The sequence below is a fragment of the Ptychodera flava genome, chromosome 6 (genome assembly GCF_041260155.1).
Source record: "Ptychodera flava strain L36383 chromosome 6, AS_Pfla_20210202, whole genome shotgun sequence".
NCBI classification, from domain to species: domain Eukaryota; kingdom Metazoa; phylum Hemichordata; class Enteropneusta; family Ptychoderidae; genus Ptychodera; species Ptychodera flava.
The window spans coordinates 35995017-36010119 of record NC_091933.1 but is presented as its reverse complement, the minus strand read 5'-3'; the positions used below and the strand labels follow the sequence as shown (position 1 = coordinate 36010119).

General features: G+C 38.2%; 1 protein-coding gene across 2 annotated transcripts in view; it reads right to left on the bottom strand.

Moving 5' to 3' along the window:
• Window positions 1-15103, bottom strand: part of LOC139135630 (histone lysine demethylase PHF8-like) — a 35682-nt gene that overhangs the window by 18167 nt on the left and 2412 nt on the right. Inside the window, exons 3-13 of one of the 2 annotated variants that reach the window (XM_070703123.1) lie at window positions 9622-9680; window positions 8636-8855; window positions 7874-8015; window positions 7297-7495; window positions 6654-6816; window positions 6293-6380; window positions 4268-4374; window positions 3323-3417; window positions 2113-2130; window positions 1311-1400; window positions 480-734 (exon numbers count right to left, since the gene is read on the bottom strand). In XM_070703123.1, coding sequence (XP_070559224.1) covers window positions 480-734; window positions 1311-1400; window positions 2113-2130; window positions 3323-3417; window positions 4268-4374; window positions 6293-6380; window positions 6654-6816; window positions 7297-7495; window positions 7874-8015; window positions 8636-8855; window positions 9622-9680 — 1436 coding nt within the window. The remainder of the gene's footprint in view (window positions 1-479; window positions 735-1310; window positions 1401-2112; window positions 2131-3322; window positions 3418-4267; window positions 4375-6292; window positions 6381-6653; window positions 6817-7296; window positions 7496-7873; window positions 8016-8635; window positions 8856-9621; window positions 9681-15103) is intronic. The other variant, XM_070703124.1, reaches the window with a different exon arrangement.

Genomic DNA, 15103 nt, shown 5'->3' with positions numbered 1-15103 from the left:
AAATATTGCATTTTTTGCCATAGAGTTAACACAGGGATGGCAGCCATTTTGAATTTTACATAGCGGTAAATGTCAGGTAATTTGTTTCACTAGTACTAAACTTTGCATGGTGACCACTTATTTTTTATTCTTGATGTGGTACGAGAATGGTTGAAAGTTTCATTGAGGAAAATTTGAGTAAAAGTTTAAGTATTTCATTTTTGAGGTGCACATTACCTTAAGCTTAAGTTTACCTATTCTTTTCAATGGAATATAACTTAAAGATAACTGATGAATCCAAATTAACACATCAGTACAAACTGAAAGCTGTTCAGAATCTGCCTCTGTCAAGTTTCATAGAAAATTTTGCGATGGAAGTTTTTACATCAAAAAAATATCCATACAAGACATCATATGATGGATGATAATTGCATATCTAACTGACCACATCCTGTCATATGAAAAAAGACCTGCAAATGTTAATTTTTGATCAAAATTACCTCATGTACTCTTGGAGCGACTACCTGTGCTGGTAGTCTGTGAGACAACTGCTGTGTAAGTGGGAGTTTCACCTCATTACTCAGTACATCAGGTGACAGACGTAACGACAGATGGTGTGACATTTCCTCTGACACTTGCTGTAGTTTCTCTTGGGTGTGTTGGTGCAAGATATTCAGGTCCATCTGCTGTTTGGGTGAGGGCGCTGTCTTCTTTTTGCCTTTCTTTTTCTCCTTCTTCTTGCCTGTGGTTTTTTGCTGCATTGCAAAGCACGAGGTAAAATTAAAACTGGTCACACTACAAACTAAGTAAAAATTATATGTTCACATTGTGATGCAGTACAATTTTTTTTTTTTTTTTTTTTTTTTTTTTTTTTTTTTTTTTTTTTTTTTTACCTCAGTGAAGACAAAGAGCATTCTGCATTAATAATTAGTGACTTAGGGAGTTATTAGACTCAGGGTAGGTGGGCAGTCATTAGAGTTCAGAGAGCTGTGAATAGCCAGAGGCCAAAGGAAAACCCTTTAAGTTTGTGTCCAAAGTTTGTGTACACTAATCCTCATTTGTACAAATCCACCAAATGTCCTTGCACAGACATATCTTGATCACTCACATTGTAAACTTTCAACGAAGTGAAATGCAAGTCGTTTACACAGCAAAACACATATCTCCCACTCAGAACATTTAATGACAAATTTCACACACGTTTCAACTTGCAATATACCAAAACATTATGGCAAAACAAAAATGTCCGGATTCTCAGAGAAGAGTACAGCTTTCACCAAATCATTACCACATGTTTGGTGCAGAGAGAATTTAATAAGCTTTATACTCACATCAAACTGCTTCAGTTCCCGACTCAACTCCTTGATGAGAGAACTGTACTGAATAGTCTCTGGGATTTCATGCTGGTGTTGTTTCAAGTACTGCAATGGAAGCAACACAACCAGTCACCATTATTACAGCCTCGCCATTGAAACAGAACAGCGTAAGAATTAAGTGCCATCTTCAATTAATTTCAACAAACCGGAAGTACGTCAAAGCTAAAATTTGACAGACCAGAGTAACAGAATACAAAGAAAACCAAGACCATACAGCTACCAGAAATAACACAACAGTTATTGGGCAGCGAGGGTTGGGTTTCTGGTGATTGCTTACTGAGTAATATGGAAAATGAAAAGGTAAAGGATAAGATATGATTGTGTAGTTTCTGAACAAAGGAACCACTTTATGCATAAAACGGGTGGAAATATGGAGGGACAGAGGACTGCTTTCCGGAGGCAAAATCAGAGACAGGTTTAAACACATCGACAGCATGAAACGTAAATTAAAAAAAAGAAGAAAGTTAAAAGTAAGGAAACAATAAGGTCTATACTGAGCCATGCGTTAGCCTGTTTTCCAATGCCATCGATACTTAATAGTATACTTTGCATTCTCAAGTATCTTCTAAATATCATTAAAGTTAGATTTATCATTATCAGAGATCAATATTTGATGCAGTAACAAGCTGCAGCGTCAGGTTTGGCCATTGTCCATCATGGCTTGCCTTCGTCCCCGTCACGGAGCGACCCTAATCTATGCCTGTGCCATTGCTAAATGCAAACACAGCACAACGTAACAACATAGAATAGGACTTACAATGGCCAGATCTTTTTGCTGTCAGGTCATTTGGTGTCAATATATCCAAATAAAAAGGGAAAAAAAATAAAAGAGTTACTCTCCGTCTCTCTCTCTCTCTTTTCAGGTACAGTTGAAATAAACAAAAAAAAAGGTAAAACAGTGTGTGTGTATTAACGGCATTTCGTATGTCCAAGACATGAGTGGATAGACAGAGAAGTGCAATTAGAGTGAGAAACTTGACAAGGTTAGTGACATCATGCAGACATTCTACAGACAATTAAAATATCAACTGAAATGTCTCCACAGAGAGTGAATGCGGAAGGAGATGTTGGAGACGAGGAAAGAGAATCTTAAGGATTTGCAAATCAGAGAAAGTCAAGCCAGCATCTCTTGACTGGCTGCAAAATGACATTAATCTATGTTACGGACACATCAATGACAACCGTACAGTGTGACCATCACTCTGACAAGGAGTGTGTGATTTTTTTGTCACTTGCCAAATTGCACTGAGGGGAAGTGCGGGGGTGGGGGGAGGTGGGGGTGGAATCATAAACTCATCTGTGACAGGGGAGGGTTGTCAAGGGGAGTCATTTTTACATTATTTGATACATGTATGTCAACTATCATACAAGGATTAAGAAAGGGTTGCAGTGGCTGTTGTTTCATGAGGACACAGACCAGACTTGACAACATTTTGGTAATGACACTGGGCCAAATGAAAGTTTTACACATTATACTACATGTACATTTTGAAAATTTCTTTTTGATGTTATTAAATTGCCTTTGATACAGATAATGGAGGACAGTGAAGACCTCCATCAATGATACTTTAACTACCTTGGATATTTCAGATGACTAAAAAGGAACGGATAAATATCACAACTGGGCATGAAAGCCATGACAATGTCAATTTAATGCAGTGTGGAAAAAGCCTGATATACCGCACTGGATGGACCACCAGTCAGCATATCAGATATGCATTTAGCCAAACAGCTTGCGCTGCACAATTGCTTTCTTTTAATGCAATGCAATGGACGCAAATGTATTAAATCTGCACATGGATTATGCAAGCCAATGTTACAGATAGTGTTAAACAGCCCCAGCAGGAATCATTGGATGCAATTGCCCATGTGCCAATACCCAAACGATGCCATGATACCTGCAGTATCAAGCATGTGCTTTATGACAGCATTTTGTTATGATGATTTCAATGAAAGAGAGATCTCACCTCTTTTTTCATTGTCCAACTTCTGAGTGCCGAGCACAAAGCTTTCACACCATCCAGCAAGTAAGATGCTGGTTTCTTTTCATCTTCCCTGAAGTCTACAAGAGTAAATACAACGTGTCAAAGGTGTTGTTGTAAAGTAACAGTTGCAATCTAGGGGGTGTTGCAGGGCCAGAAAAAACACCTGTATCCAGCTACCCAGTCTGTGATACGGTGGAGCAATATTGTGAAACACTAAAATTTACAGCTCGTTCAATGTTACAAGTGATCATGATATGTGATGAAACAGTCCCTCCACTACCCAATGGCACTGAGGAATGTTTGGTCCTGTATGGGTACAGGTACCACAGGCAGGTACTTAGTGATTTGCTATCGGCAGCAACAAGGGCCAGGTAGATTTCCCCCTAGATTCAGCAATTTTGATGGGTAACATTGGGAAGAAATAAAAGGTCAGTAAGACTGACATTCAAATCCAAAGAATACATATATGAAATTTCACTACAATTTGAAGATACTCAACTGAGGTTGCCCCTAGGAATATGCATATCAAGTTTCACTGCAATTGGACAAGTATCAGAGAAGAAAATTACAATTATGAAAATTTTACCAAAATTTGCACGGGTCAAACTCGAGTCACCTTAAGGAACCTGCATACTAAATTTCAACCACGTCTCTTGTTTGTGGTTACGTAATTTTAGCAATTTGCAGGATATTGCCTTTTTTTACCTTCATTTGCATATTTTTTGACAATAACATGTTCATATGAACAAATTCAAATCTCACACCCTGGGTGCACCGGTACACCAATTACTAAGATGGTAGAAGATGCAGATTTTGATGTGGACGTACATACATGCATACATATATTCATACAGTGTCACCGACTTACCATATAAGCTCTTTTTGGTATTATCATAAACAGATAACAAATGTGAGCTAAAAACTAACCTTTGAATAAGTCTTGAAAATGTTTGGCTGCATACCACATTGTCGTTTCAAACCATGGAAACTGAAACCTCTCGGGTGTCTTTACGCGCTTTTCTAATTCATGAATCCTGTGAGAAAAGATGAATAAATATTCCAGTTAGCTTCAACAGTACAATGTAGATTTTCACTGCTCTTTAACCCTTTTCCTACCGAGCGTTCTTGTCCGTTATCCTGCCAAGTCAGTAGAAAACCGCCCAATAATATGTGCCTGCAAAAGATTGGCTCTCCTGCACGCTATCCTGCCAGGCATTTTGGCAGAAATTGCCCATTTTCAGGGTAGTTTTAGCCGTACTTATACGTGTTAGACTTTGATAATTTCTACATGCCCGTAGACAGGGGAAGGAGCTCAAGGGTTACTGCAGAAAAAAAGTGAGGTCACCGGCTTGTTTGCCCCTGGGAGTGCGTCATTTTATTGCAGTTTCATGTTTATTTTTCGGAAATAAACTCCTTCAGTATTACTCACGTCCACTAGGCACAAACATCACCTCACTCGTCTGTTAGTCAGAGACCCTGAGGGTCGTGCTAGGGGTGCAGCAGCACCGGCAAACCTGTCCTGTTTCCCCAGGGTAGGGTCAATTGAATACGTACCTTCAACGACTTGGCAGTGTAGCACAAAAACTACGTTTTTGCGTTGTATTAACGACATGGCTGAGACCATTGAAGCACAGCTCCACGTAGTTTAGCCAGCTCAGTTGGGAGTGTGTTTACGAGTGTTATCGTTCATTACTGACTTAATCGAGTGGTCCTCAGTCAGGTACGGGTTTGTACCGACATGGCTTGGGCTGCAGCTAACCAGTGATAATCAGTCACTACACCCAAATCTTCAGTTCACTTTTGCGATGCACGGGTGCAACGCAATATGCTTCCATTGTTCTAGCCATCGACGTGTCCACATGCCTGGCAGCCATATTGTACTGCTAGCTGGTTTGCATAACAAAAGCAGTCCCTGCTAAGTGCAGGCAGTATCCCCGTAGCATTGACCTTATGTCACCTTTTGAATTCTCTGTACGCAAACAGCGTACGTAGTTACCAATGCGTCGGCAAGAGGATACGTTTGCCTGCAAACCAGAGCCAATACTTCAGACGATGGAATAAATAAAAAATCCAAACCTACGTCCATTGAATGGCACGGCCAAGGTGGTGAAGGACGTTGCCTGGCTTGAACTTGCAGAGCTGAAGCCCAGCTTAGTACGTCGGACACCAGTTTGTAATGGTATTTCCGAGTCGTTCATATCCGTTCCATCGGAGGAACAAGTCGAGCCGTCCCGTCAAAAATACGTTCTCATTTTCAGTCACGCACAACTGAATAAGTGACTTTCGTCTCGCACCATCGGCATCATCTGCCAAGTCGTTTGCAAGAGGTAGCCTTCTAGATTAGCATTGCCGAGTTGGTCAAGTTCGGCAGCAATCTCTATAGTGCCAGGCAGCCAAGTACGTCCAACTCAGCCAGAAAACGTCACCATGCTATCCTGCCAAGTCCGCTAAAAAGCGGTAAAAAAAAACCCAGCCCCCCTCAGGTGTGGGGACTGGCGGACAGGTTTCTGCACCTTTCCCTGTCTATCGACTCCCTCCGAACCCATTTCGAGGGGAAAAGGCGTTCCTTGTCAGAAACCTCTCCTCGGATGACCCCTAAACGCACAGGGGATAGCAAAACGTAGTGCCGTCGACTTGGCAGGAAAGGGGGTACCCAAAAAGGGCCCGATTTCCACCGGGTTGGTAGAATAACGGTCACCAGTGCTTAGATTCTGGCTACACCGAATTTCAAGCGGATTTTCACCGACTTGGCAGGAAAACGGTTAATATCATTTCAAAGCAACACAAAATCTGTTCATGTATTTATCCCTCCATTAAGAAAACATCTCCACCCCTGATATCTCATATCTGTCAGACGTTATTTTCCTCTCTTTGGCCTGTCTGTCTGTCATCTCGGCCGTACCTCGACTTCCCAATCATATCAATGTAGAATGATTCTGAATTCACACTTACTGTATTTGTAGACCAATGTTGAAGTGATGAAGAAAATTGCCTCCAAACACCATTGTATCTACTGGCGTATAGACAGCATGAATCCAGCCTTCGAAAAAAGACACACAGCAGTATAATTTATACAGTACCAATACATCAATTATTGTTTATAGTTCCACATAATACAGTGACATCTTAAACTCTTATAGAAAATATAATATAACTTGTACTAAACATGAAACAAGCAAATAAACATATGCAAGGACACAAATTACAGGGAAATATTTGATACAGTCATCTACATGCAAGCCTATGTACACAAAACCACATCCTCTTTCGAAGTACTTGTTTTTTTTGTTTCAAGATCAAATTTCCTACTTACCTGTTGGAATGAATAATGTTTGACCCTGTTTGAGAACCAGCTTGTAACATTCATTTACTTGGTCCCCAAAGAACATTTCACTCTGTTGGGCTGACGAAACCCAGCTTTCATATAAGGCAAGATTGGATGTTGTTGGCTCAATTAAATAAAATACTTTTTCTCCCTGAGAAAAAAAATCAGAAGTAGTGTCAAAATCTTAGGCTCTATTCAAAGCAATTGAATACAAACAAAAATTATATCTATGACTTTTTGTAGTGCCAGGCATTTTTCTGTTGTCTGTAGTATACATGTATGAACAATTTTAAAGGATATCACAAAAACAGCAATTTCATTAGTATCGTGACAGTGTTCTCCACAGCTTTGAAAAAATAGAGGAAGACCAATTTACATAACCATGTATAATTTGTATATCCCTTTGTAGCGAAAATACATTCTTTTGTGCAGTTGCTGATATATGAATAGACAGCTCAAAATACTAAGAGTGGTCTATCCCGCAAAGTCCTGTTATCGAGAACCCTGCAAAGTATTGCACACTGTCTCTTGTAGGAGATGTCCTCCCACTAAACGACACAACTGAATCTAATGAAAATCAGGATCTGCTGAAAAACCTACTAGGTGCCCATGAAGACCAAGCTATACCTACCCTGAGTACATGGTACCACACAGATGTGCCCCCAAAATCCACATGGAAATCTGTGTAGCTGTCCTTCACCCCCATAAGGCAGTATTTCTGTACTTGTGGCTTGGTGTATGGGCAGTCATCCGGCAACTGATCCGGCCACAGATTTGAAACCCAACACAGTTGCCGCACCACTGTCGGTGCTATGACGATTTCTGAAAGTCTTTAACAAAAAAAAATTGTGATGAAAAGAGACACCTGAGAGTGTTTATTTATCATGTGATTATGGATCCTTATTAAGATGAAAATTGACAGACGCTTTTCCCTGTCCAGTATGAAGTTTGCCTTCGTACTAATGGGAAAAATTGTGTGCATATCTGTTTCCCACACCCCTGGTATGGGGGAAAAACTGCTAACATGCCAGCTAAGAAATAACTTGTGAACAACTTTTTTCACCAACAGCTCTTTGGGCTGCTCCTGATAAAGACTTCTTCCTAAAAGAAATATTACAAAATCATGCCAAACTCCTATCTGTCAATAAACTCCTGCAGTTACCACAAAAGAACAACATCATCATCAGAGTTTAATGAATGTTACTTACTTTGTTTCTGAGAACTCCAGACTTATTACATTGTAGACTTTAGACCTGACAGGGGTGTTGAAATACTGCCCCCAATCTTTCATTACCATTTTGAATTCTTCTTGCCGCGATACATCAATCACATGGACTTCTTTCATGGAACCTGAAATGATACAGAAACATAAAAATGCATATGTTATGAAAGGGGCAGGTGCAGTTTAAGGTTCAAAATAGCATTAATTTTGATGCAGGAGAGGCTTATTGGCGACGTTTACTTTTGTTAAACTGAAACTTGCCTCACTAAGAATTTATCATTATTGATTTTACCGTATTATTCATTAGGCCAAAGTTACCAAAACTCACAAAAAAGTCAATATGATATATGTGTTTGGGCAAGTGGACTATTAGTAACAGGACATCAAAGGTGCTCACACTGGTCATTTAAATAACTGACTCCATTTCACAGTTATTTAGACTTTTACAGTCACAGCCTCAGCAATGCAATGCATTAACCATTCTGCCTTTACGTGCACCAGTAACAATCAAGCTTTGCATGGCCTAGTTCAGAGAGATAGTATGGCCACATATGATGTTTACCCTGTTCTATGGGTCTTGCATGGCTAAAATATTGAGGGCTGATCAGTGTAAAATGGAGAATAAAAGCAACATAGCATATCCGGGACTGTTAAAGTGTAGCAAGAATTATCCTATAATTCTCTTGGATGAATACATTGTAAAATTAACAATATGATGTGCCAATCATGATGACATCACAAGACTCACCCACACACGATTCGACATCACTGACGCTAAAGTTGGGAGGTGGAACCGCAAGCCCCAGACCATCTTTACTATCTATTAGTATGGGCTTGGAAAAGCCGTGGTTTTCAAAGTAATCTATCGTTACTTGACTGCCATGAAGGCGGATGAGACACTGGTCGGCGCTTGGAAATGTTCTGTTTTGAAGTTCTTTTAAAAAGACGACAGTTCCTGTTTGAACAGCCTGCAAAGTTGAACACAGCAAAGGATAAATAACACAAAGGCTTGGCGTAAAATAAACAAATATAGAAATAAGCATAAAGTATGAAATTACACATTTTAAAACAACACTGGACAGCAGCTGTGGTCCCATACCCCTCTGGTCATGTTCATATCGGGAGCATTTTGAGAAAAACTATAATAGATTGACATCAACTGACAGTTAAACTCAATAATACTGCCAAAATTCATTGGTTTGTACAGAAAGTAATACAACCTCACCTGTTATGAATATAAAATTTCATCCTCAAAGTGAATTCAGAGAGCTAACATTATAGTTTGCCTATGTATATTACAATGCTATCAGATCACATAGCCAGTTTTCTTCCATTTTATTGGTGCATTATCTTCAGAACAGACAATTGAACCCTGTGGTTGAATCCATGATTGAACTGTGAACCTAGCAACTGAGAGCGGTCCAACAAAAACCACAAAAGGTGAATGTACTTGAGAACAGATCAACAACCCCCCCCCCGTATTTTAACCGCAATCTACATGCACCATCTGTTGAAAATGGAGGAGGGTATTTATTTGCACTGTGCCACTTTTATTTCAAGACCACCTGTCTTGCTGCAACTTAGAAAGGCATTGTAATCTCTGCAAATTACCGTCAAAACAGCCACTGGTAATTCTGCTAAAATTGAGCCATGAAGTCTGCAATAGGAGCTTGAATCAAACAACACTTAATTCCACTGTTTGAAAACATACATGCATAAAACAAATTTTCTTACCCTTGTGGATGCATCTACTTCTGAATAATCATGCCTGTGCCAATTTCTTCTTGGTTTTACTACAGAGGAAAAAATACAAAAGCCAGATGATCTACAACTTTCATAGATTCATATCAGCGAATATTTAAATGTTAATGATGCCATTTGGCTAATCCTCTCCAGCAAGAATAGTCATCTCTGTACAGCCCTTGGCTATGTTTCCTTTTGTCTGATGCAATGCACATGAGCCTGTCTGAAATTTCCACATGCTATTCTTGTCTCCATGGAAACCATTTTCATTAAGAATAGGTAACCAACAGGTGTTGCTATTACCTTTGACCCCTGTGATTCAAACTCTGGCAGAGTGATCATAAATTCAAAGCTGGCTACGCAACCCAGAGTAACTGTGGCTAATATCTATCCATTCATTCATGGGTGAAAAGCTAGCAAGGATTATTACTGTATCAGTGCATGTACATGTATTAAACCACAACAAATTGATTAAGCTTGCGTTACACATACATGTAGTACAGCATACGGGTATTTGCTAAAAATCACTTTTTTTGCAGAGATTTATGCAATTTTCATTAATTTGTTAACGCAAGATTAAAACAGTAGGGTTTACTTTTTAGCATGATAAGCAGTTGTAATTTGGATGAGAAAAGAAGTGTTAATTAATGCAAATCATAGATTCTTTGGCTTTTTCCTCCAGTGTTCAAAAAATTATATCCCTTGTGGCTGGGTAAAATTTTGTTAAATTTTCACATCATAGACTTTAAATACAATTTAACGAAAAAGTACAATTTTGTTGGCAATAAAGTTTTTAGATTTTGAATAAGAGCCATTTCAATTTTGCTTATCATGATTTTAATAACTTTTTTAAATGTCAGTCTTTCAACCTCTACCATTTAAGAATGAAAATAGATAATGCAATACAAAACTTTTTTTTTCTACATGTGCTCTAGTTTCAAATAAGGTATTAAATTTTATGAAGTAGTTTTGATTTAAATTGATTTTCTATCATTGATACCAAAGTTGAGGTTTTCTACCCCAAATATGTACCCTCTTCATCCTTCAAGTAAACTGTTGCTCACAATATATATTTATATATATGGCAAACGTGGCCATCAAAAAAAAAGCTATGGAAGTTTACCAAAATTGATGTCTATTGCATCGTACTCAGACACAGCACTCAGAAAGTATGTACCATGTAATATTGATACAAAGACAATTCCCCATGAAAGGGTTCTGGACAAGGGGATTTTGATGGGTTTGCCATTCACCACCCCCATTTTTTCGAGCAATCTATTCATATGTTAATAACCATACAAAAGAATGCATTTTCATGACAAAAGAATAAGCAAATTCTACCATTGCTATGTAAATTAACTACCCCTTTGCACTTTTCAAGCTGTGAAGAAAACTGATAAGTGTAACAAGAACCAAGAAAGTGACAAAACGGAAACATAATTATACCAATACAACAAACATGGATCTTCTTACACACCAGATGCACCAGTTGAGAAAGAGCTCACTTTGTTGCTAGAATGTAATGAAGTCAAAATGTATTGAACTCCACTAGCTTGTTTTTTTTTTTTTTCAAATATATTCAAAATTTTAAATTTGACACTGGAATTTTCTTCATTCACGGGATGTTTAATGTATAAAACATCTTGTTTATATCTTGTGTGTGGTATTTCCCTGAGACTGTAGAACATTAAGTTTCACATTTACAGCATATGCTGATACATAACTGCTGTGATACATTAATGGGAAATCTGGTAAAATGACCAGAGAAAGACAGCAATCTGATAATTACTTGGTTACAGTTACTAGCCTATACATGTAGCTGCGGCAAATATCACTGATTTTGAAAGAAGAACTTGAGGAGATTGAAGTGTTGTCTAATACGCTGATTGATGAAATGTTGATATAAGTATATGAATCATGTTTAGCTAGATATGTACTAAAGATGATTAGTTTGATCCAAAAATAAATTCAGGGAAGTGTAAACTATCCTATAATTAACTTTTCATTACTATTGTGATATTTTCACTCCATTGACATTTCAATTCATCAGACGTCCTTCATGACTGATGGATCAAAGTCTGCAACTAGACAATGTACTCTGTCTCCGCTGATAGCAGTTGTGTTGGTTGTGAGTCAGGCGGGAGAGTTTTTTCAGAATCTAGCCTCACCATTGAAAGGGAGATGGGAGTTGGGGCCTGTACAAGTTTTTAATGGGGCTTCGCTGAGAGGGTGACCTCGGTGTCCCCTCCATTGTTGAATTCACATGGCAACGTTCACATATTGCTCACCAAACAAAAGATGATTGGGCAATTGCCAGAATTTGGCGGTTTCTACGACAACAAAGGGAACAGCCCACAAAACAAGCACCCATCCATAAAGTTAAATTCATACAGATGAGAACGTTGTGAGCTGCAGTAGAGTTCAATAACCTGGAAGGGTTCTATACAATGACATGAGATGGCACGTGCCAGCTAAAGAGGGCCCACAAGCGCCAACACAAAGGGCGTATTTTGAAAGTACAGTTTAGCAAGACACATCTGCATGCTGTTGACAAAATTGAAAGATATTTGGCATTGGATTGATGCTGGTCTGTGGGGGCTAAAAATTTCCTGCCAGGAAAAGTATGGGCTAATAATAGTCAAATGGTAATTTGTGATACCAGTATTTAATATCAGTTATGTGTAAATGTGGAGTAATATGTGTAATAACTTCTTGATGCCTGCATTTACAACTTCAAACTATGCACACCTTACCAGATTGTCATCTCTTTAAAAAATTCTAGTTCTTCTCATAAATTTCATAATAACCCCTATCAGAGCTTCTGTTAACATCTTTCAAGGAGGTTTACAAAGAAAGCATTTAACTAAACATCTAAGAAAAGCCTGTAATTTTAAATACAATACGGTAATGGTACATGTACATTTATGTTACTCATGGTGAACTGCAATGAATACACAACAAATTTCCATGAAATAGATTTAAATACTGTTCCAGGCAATGTGATATTGAATTCCAACCACAACAAAAATAATTATCACTTTGTGGTTGCCTCTGAATATTCTTCATTTGCTTTCCCTTTGATTTTGCAAAAATTCTGGAAACCCTCCGTGTCGTGTGTCTGACAATATGTGAACTTTCCATTCCCTGTGACAACTTCTACACTGTTCTATTGTCATGGAATTTCTATAAAAGGATTGAAAATCATTTGTAACATGAAGATAAAGTAGATCAATTCCCTATATGCAAACAGACGATAATCCTTGTGATAAATCTTTGAAAACTGCTAATGAAATAACACACTGATGAATTGATGAACACTTGTTTTCCTTCAACTTGTGTACCAGTATATAATTCATAATCATAAACAGACAGTCCATCAAGTATAAATGCCGGTTTTTGAGGCATTTTGGACAATAAACTCATCTTACTATCCTTACTATAGAGTCAGACATACCCTAGGGTCCTTAACATACCTGGACTTAAAATTCAAGATCTTCTAAACTAGATAAAACCTTGAATTTGGCTATTGCTGCAAGCATATGCCAATAATTTACTGTTGATTAATCACAATCTAACAGTGCTCTTGTCCTTTTTCAAACATAAATGATAAATGTCCTGTCATTCCTTGATATCCATGGAAACTCCATGTGCCAGTAGCAAAGACAACGTGCAGTGTTCGAATGGACCTCACCTTATAATAAAAGTCATCAGGTAAACTTGATGACACTATTTCATGATTGTGAAATGTTGAACATGCTCGACAACTTTTGCAGACTGAAAATTATGAACCCACACATCCTAGATGAAACTTTGTAAACAATATATCCAATTTCAATACTGGTGGAAAAAATTTACCAATTATCCCATCAGAGAAGATTAATACTCTTACATATGAGTCTCTGCTTCACCAATGGGTGACCTTTCCCGAAGGTCACAGTTGAATTACCGTAAGCCTGAGGTCACGCACACAAAGAAGTTTACCAATAGGTGTTTGCCAAGCACTTATAATCAAACATGATGATTTCACTTTCAATTCTGAATTTTCTAATCTGTAACAGTGCGTAGAAAATTTCCTGACAAATTCCAATGTAACAAAGACAATAAAAAAAATTTGACCTTTCAAAGATTCTCCTTTGTTAGAAGAGGGGAGCAGCTCAGCAGCAAAGGGTCAATGACCCCGTAATTTCAAAACTTTATTTGGCAAGAAGCATTTGCAGGGCCAAAGCAGTTGCCATTACTGCTAGGATCAGGTAAGGTAAACAGGATGACACTTAAATCACACCTGTTGCCCTTGTTGTTGCTGACATTGGAGGAAGTAAATCTTAGGGCAAAAAAGTTACCAATGAAGAAGGTTGAACTCCAGTAAAAACAATAGGGTCCTAGGCCCGGTTAGCTTGAGCCCCTAAATATGGCTCTCTCTCACAATGGTTAGAATAACATTAAAAACAGTGCCTCAGCAGTTAATATTTCCTAGAGTACAAAAAATTCGCTATACTAAAAACTTATTTCAAGTATTCAAACTTTGGACCAACCAGTTAGTTCGCCAATCAACTATTATGATAAGAATCATTAATCAAATCATCATTTATTTCATTGGTTGTGGTCAGCAGGTGTACATTTTGGCTATCAATTAAGCTGTATTCATACCAACTGATCTCCATTAACTTTTCTTTCACTGGGAAGTGAAATTCAGAACCATGGATTATAATGAGAGTGGCTGCAGGGCTTGTGCGCCACGCGACTCTGGATATCAAATTTTATCACAGTTCAACAAAACCTGCACAACCAAAGTGGGCTGCACTGTCTGATATAGCAGCATTGTGGCTTGCTTTGCCCAGCCAGTCATAAAGCTATTGTACTGAGGCACATGTGACATGGTATAAGTTATTGTTTACAATGAAACTGCATCAATTTTTTCTGTGATTAACATTAACAGGGGATTGAAATTCAGCCCTTTCTCCTCTACCTACCGAACAACTCAGTGGAACAATGAAAACGAAAAAAATTGGGTCTGGTCTTAATATGCACCAAAAAGAATCATTGCAGGTGGTTTGGCTGATTTCAGAAAATTGCTGGGGTTGAATTTTCAAGAAGAGAAAAGCCTACAGGCTGTGAAAGTAGGCTACAAAATTTGATATGATGAGAATGGAAACATGCTGAATGAATTTAGCATGAGCATTAAAACCTCATATTGTCATGATCGATTTTCTACCCTTTCTTCAGTAATCATTCGATTAAATTACTGCAAAAGAATTAACAAGACATCAGTATTCAACTGCTCTAATTAAAATCATTCTTAAATTGCAACTAACAGATTTGTGGGAGGCAGAATATTAAAACAACGCAGTTGTCACTGGGAACATCTTAAATGATTATTCAGATTTCAATACGTAAACCTTCGCTGCATTATCAGTGGTAAGATGTTTTTCTCAAGATCAAGAACTGAATTTGACAATAAACAACCTGTTGTAAC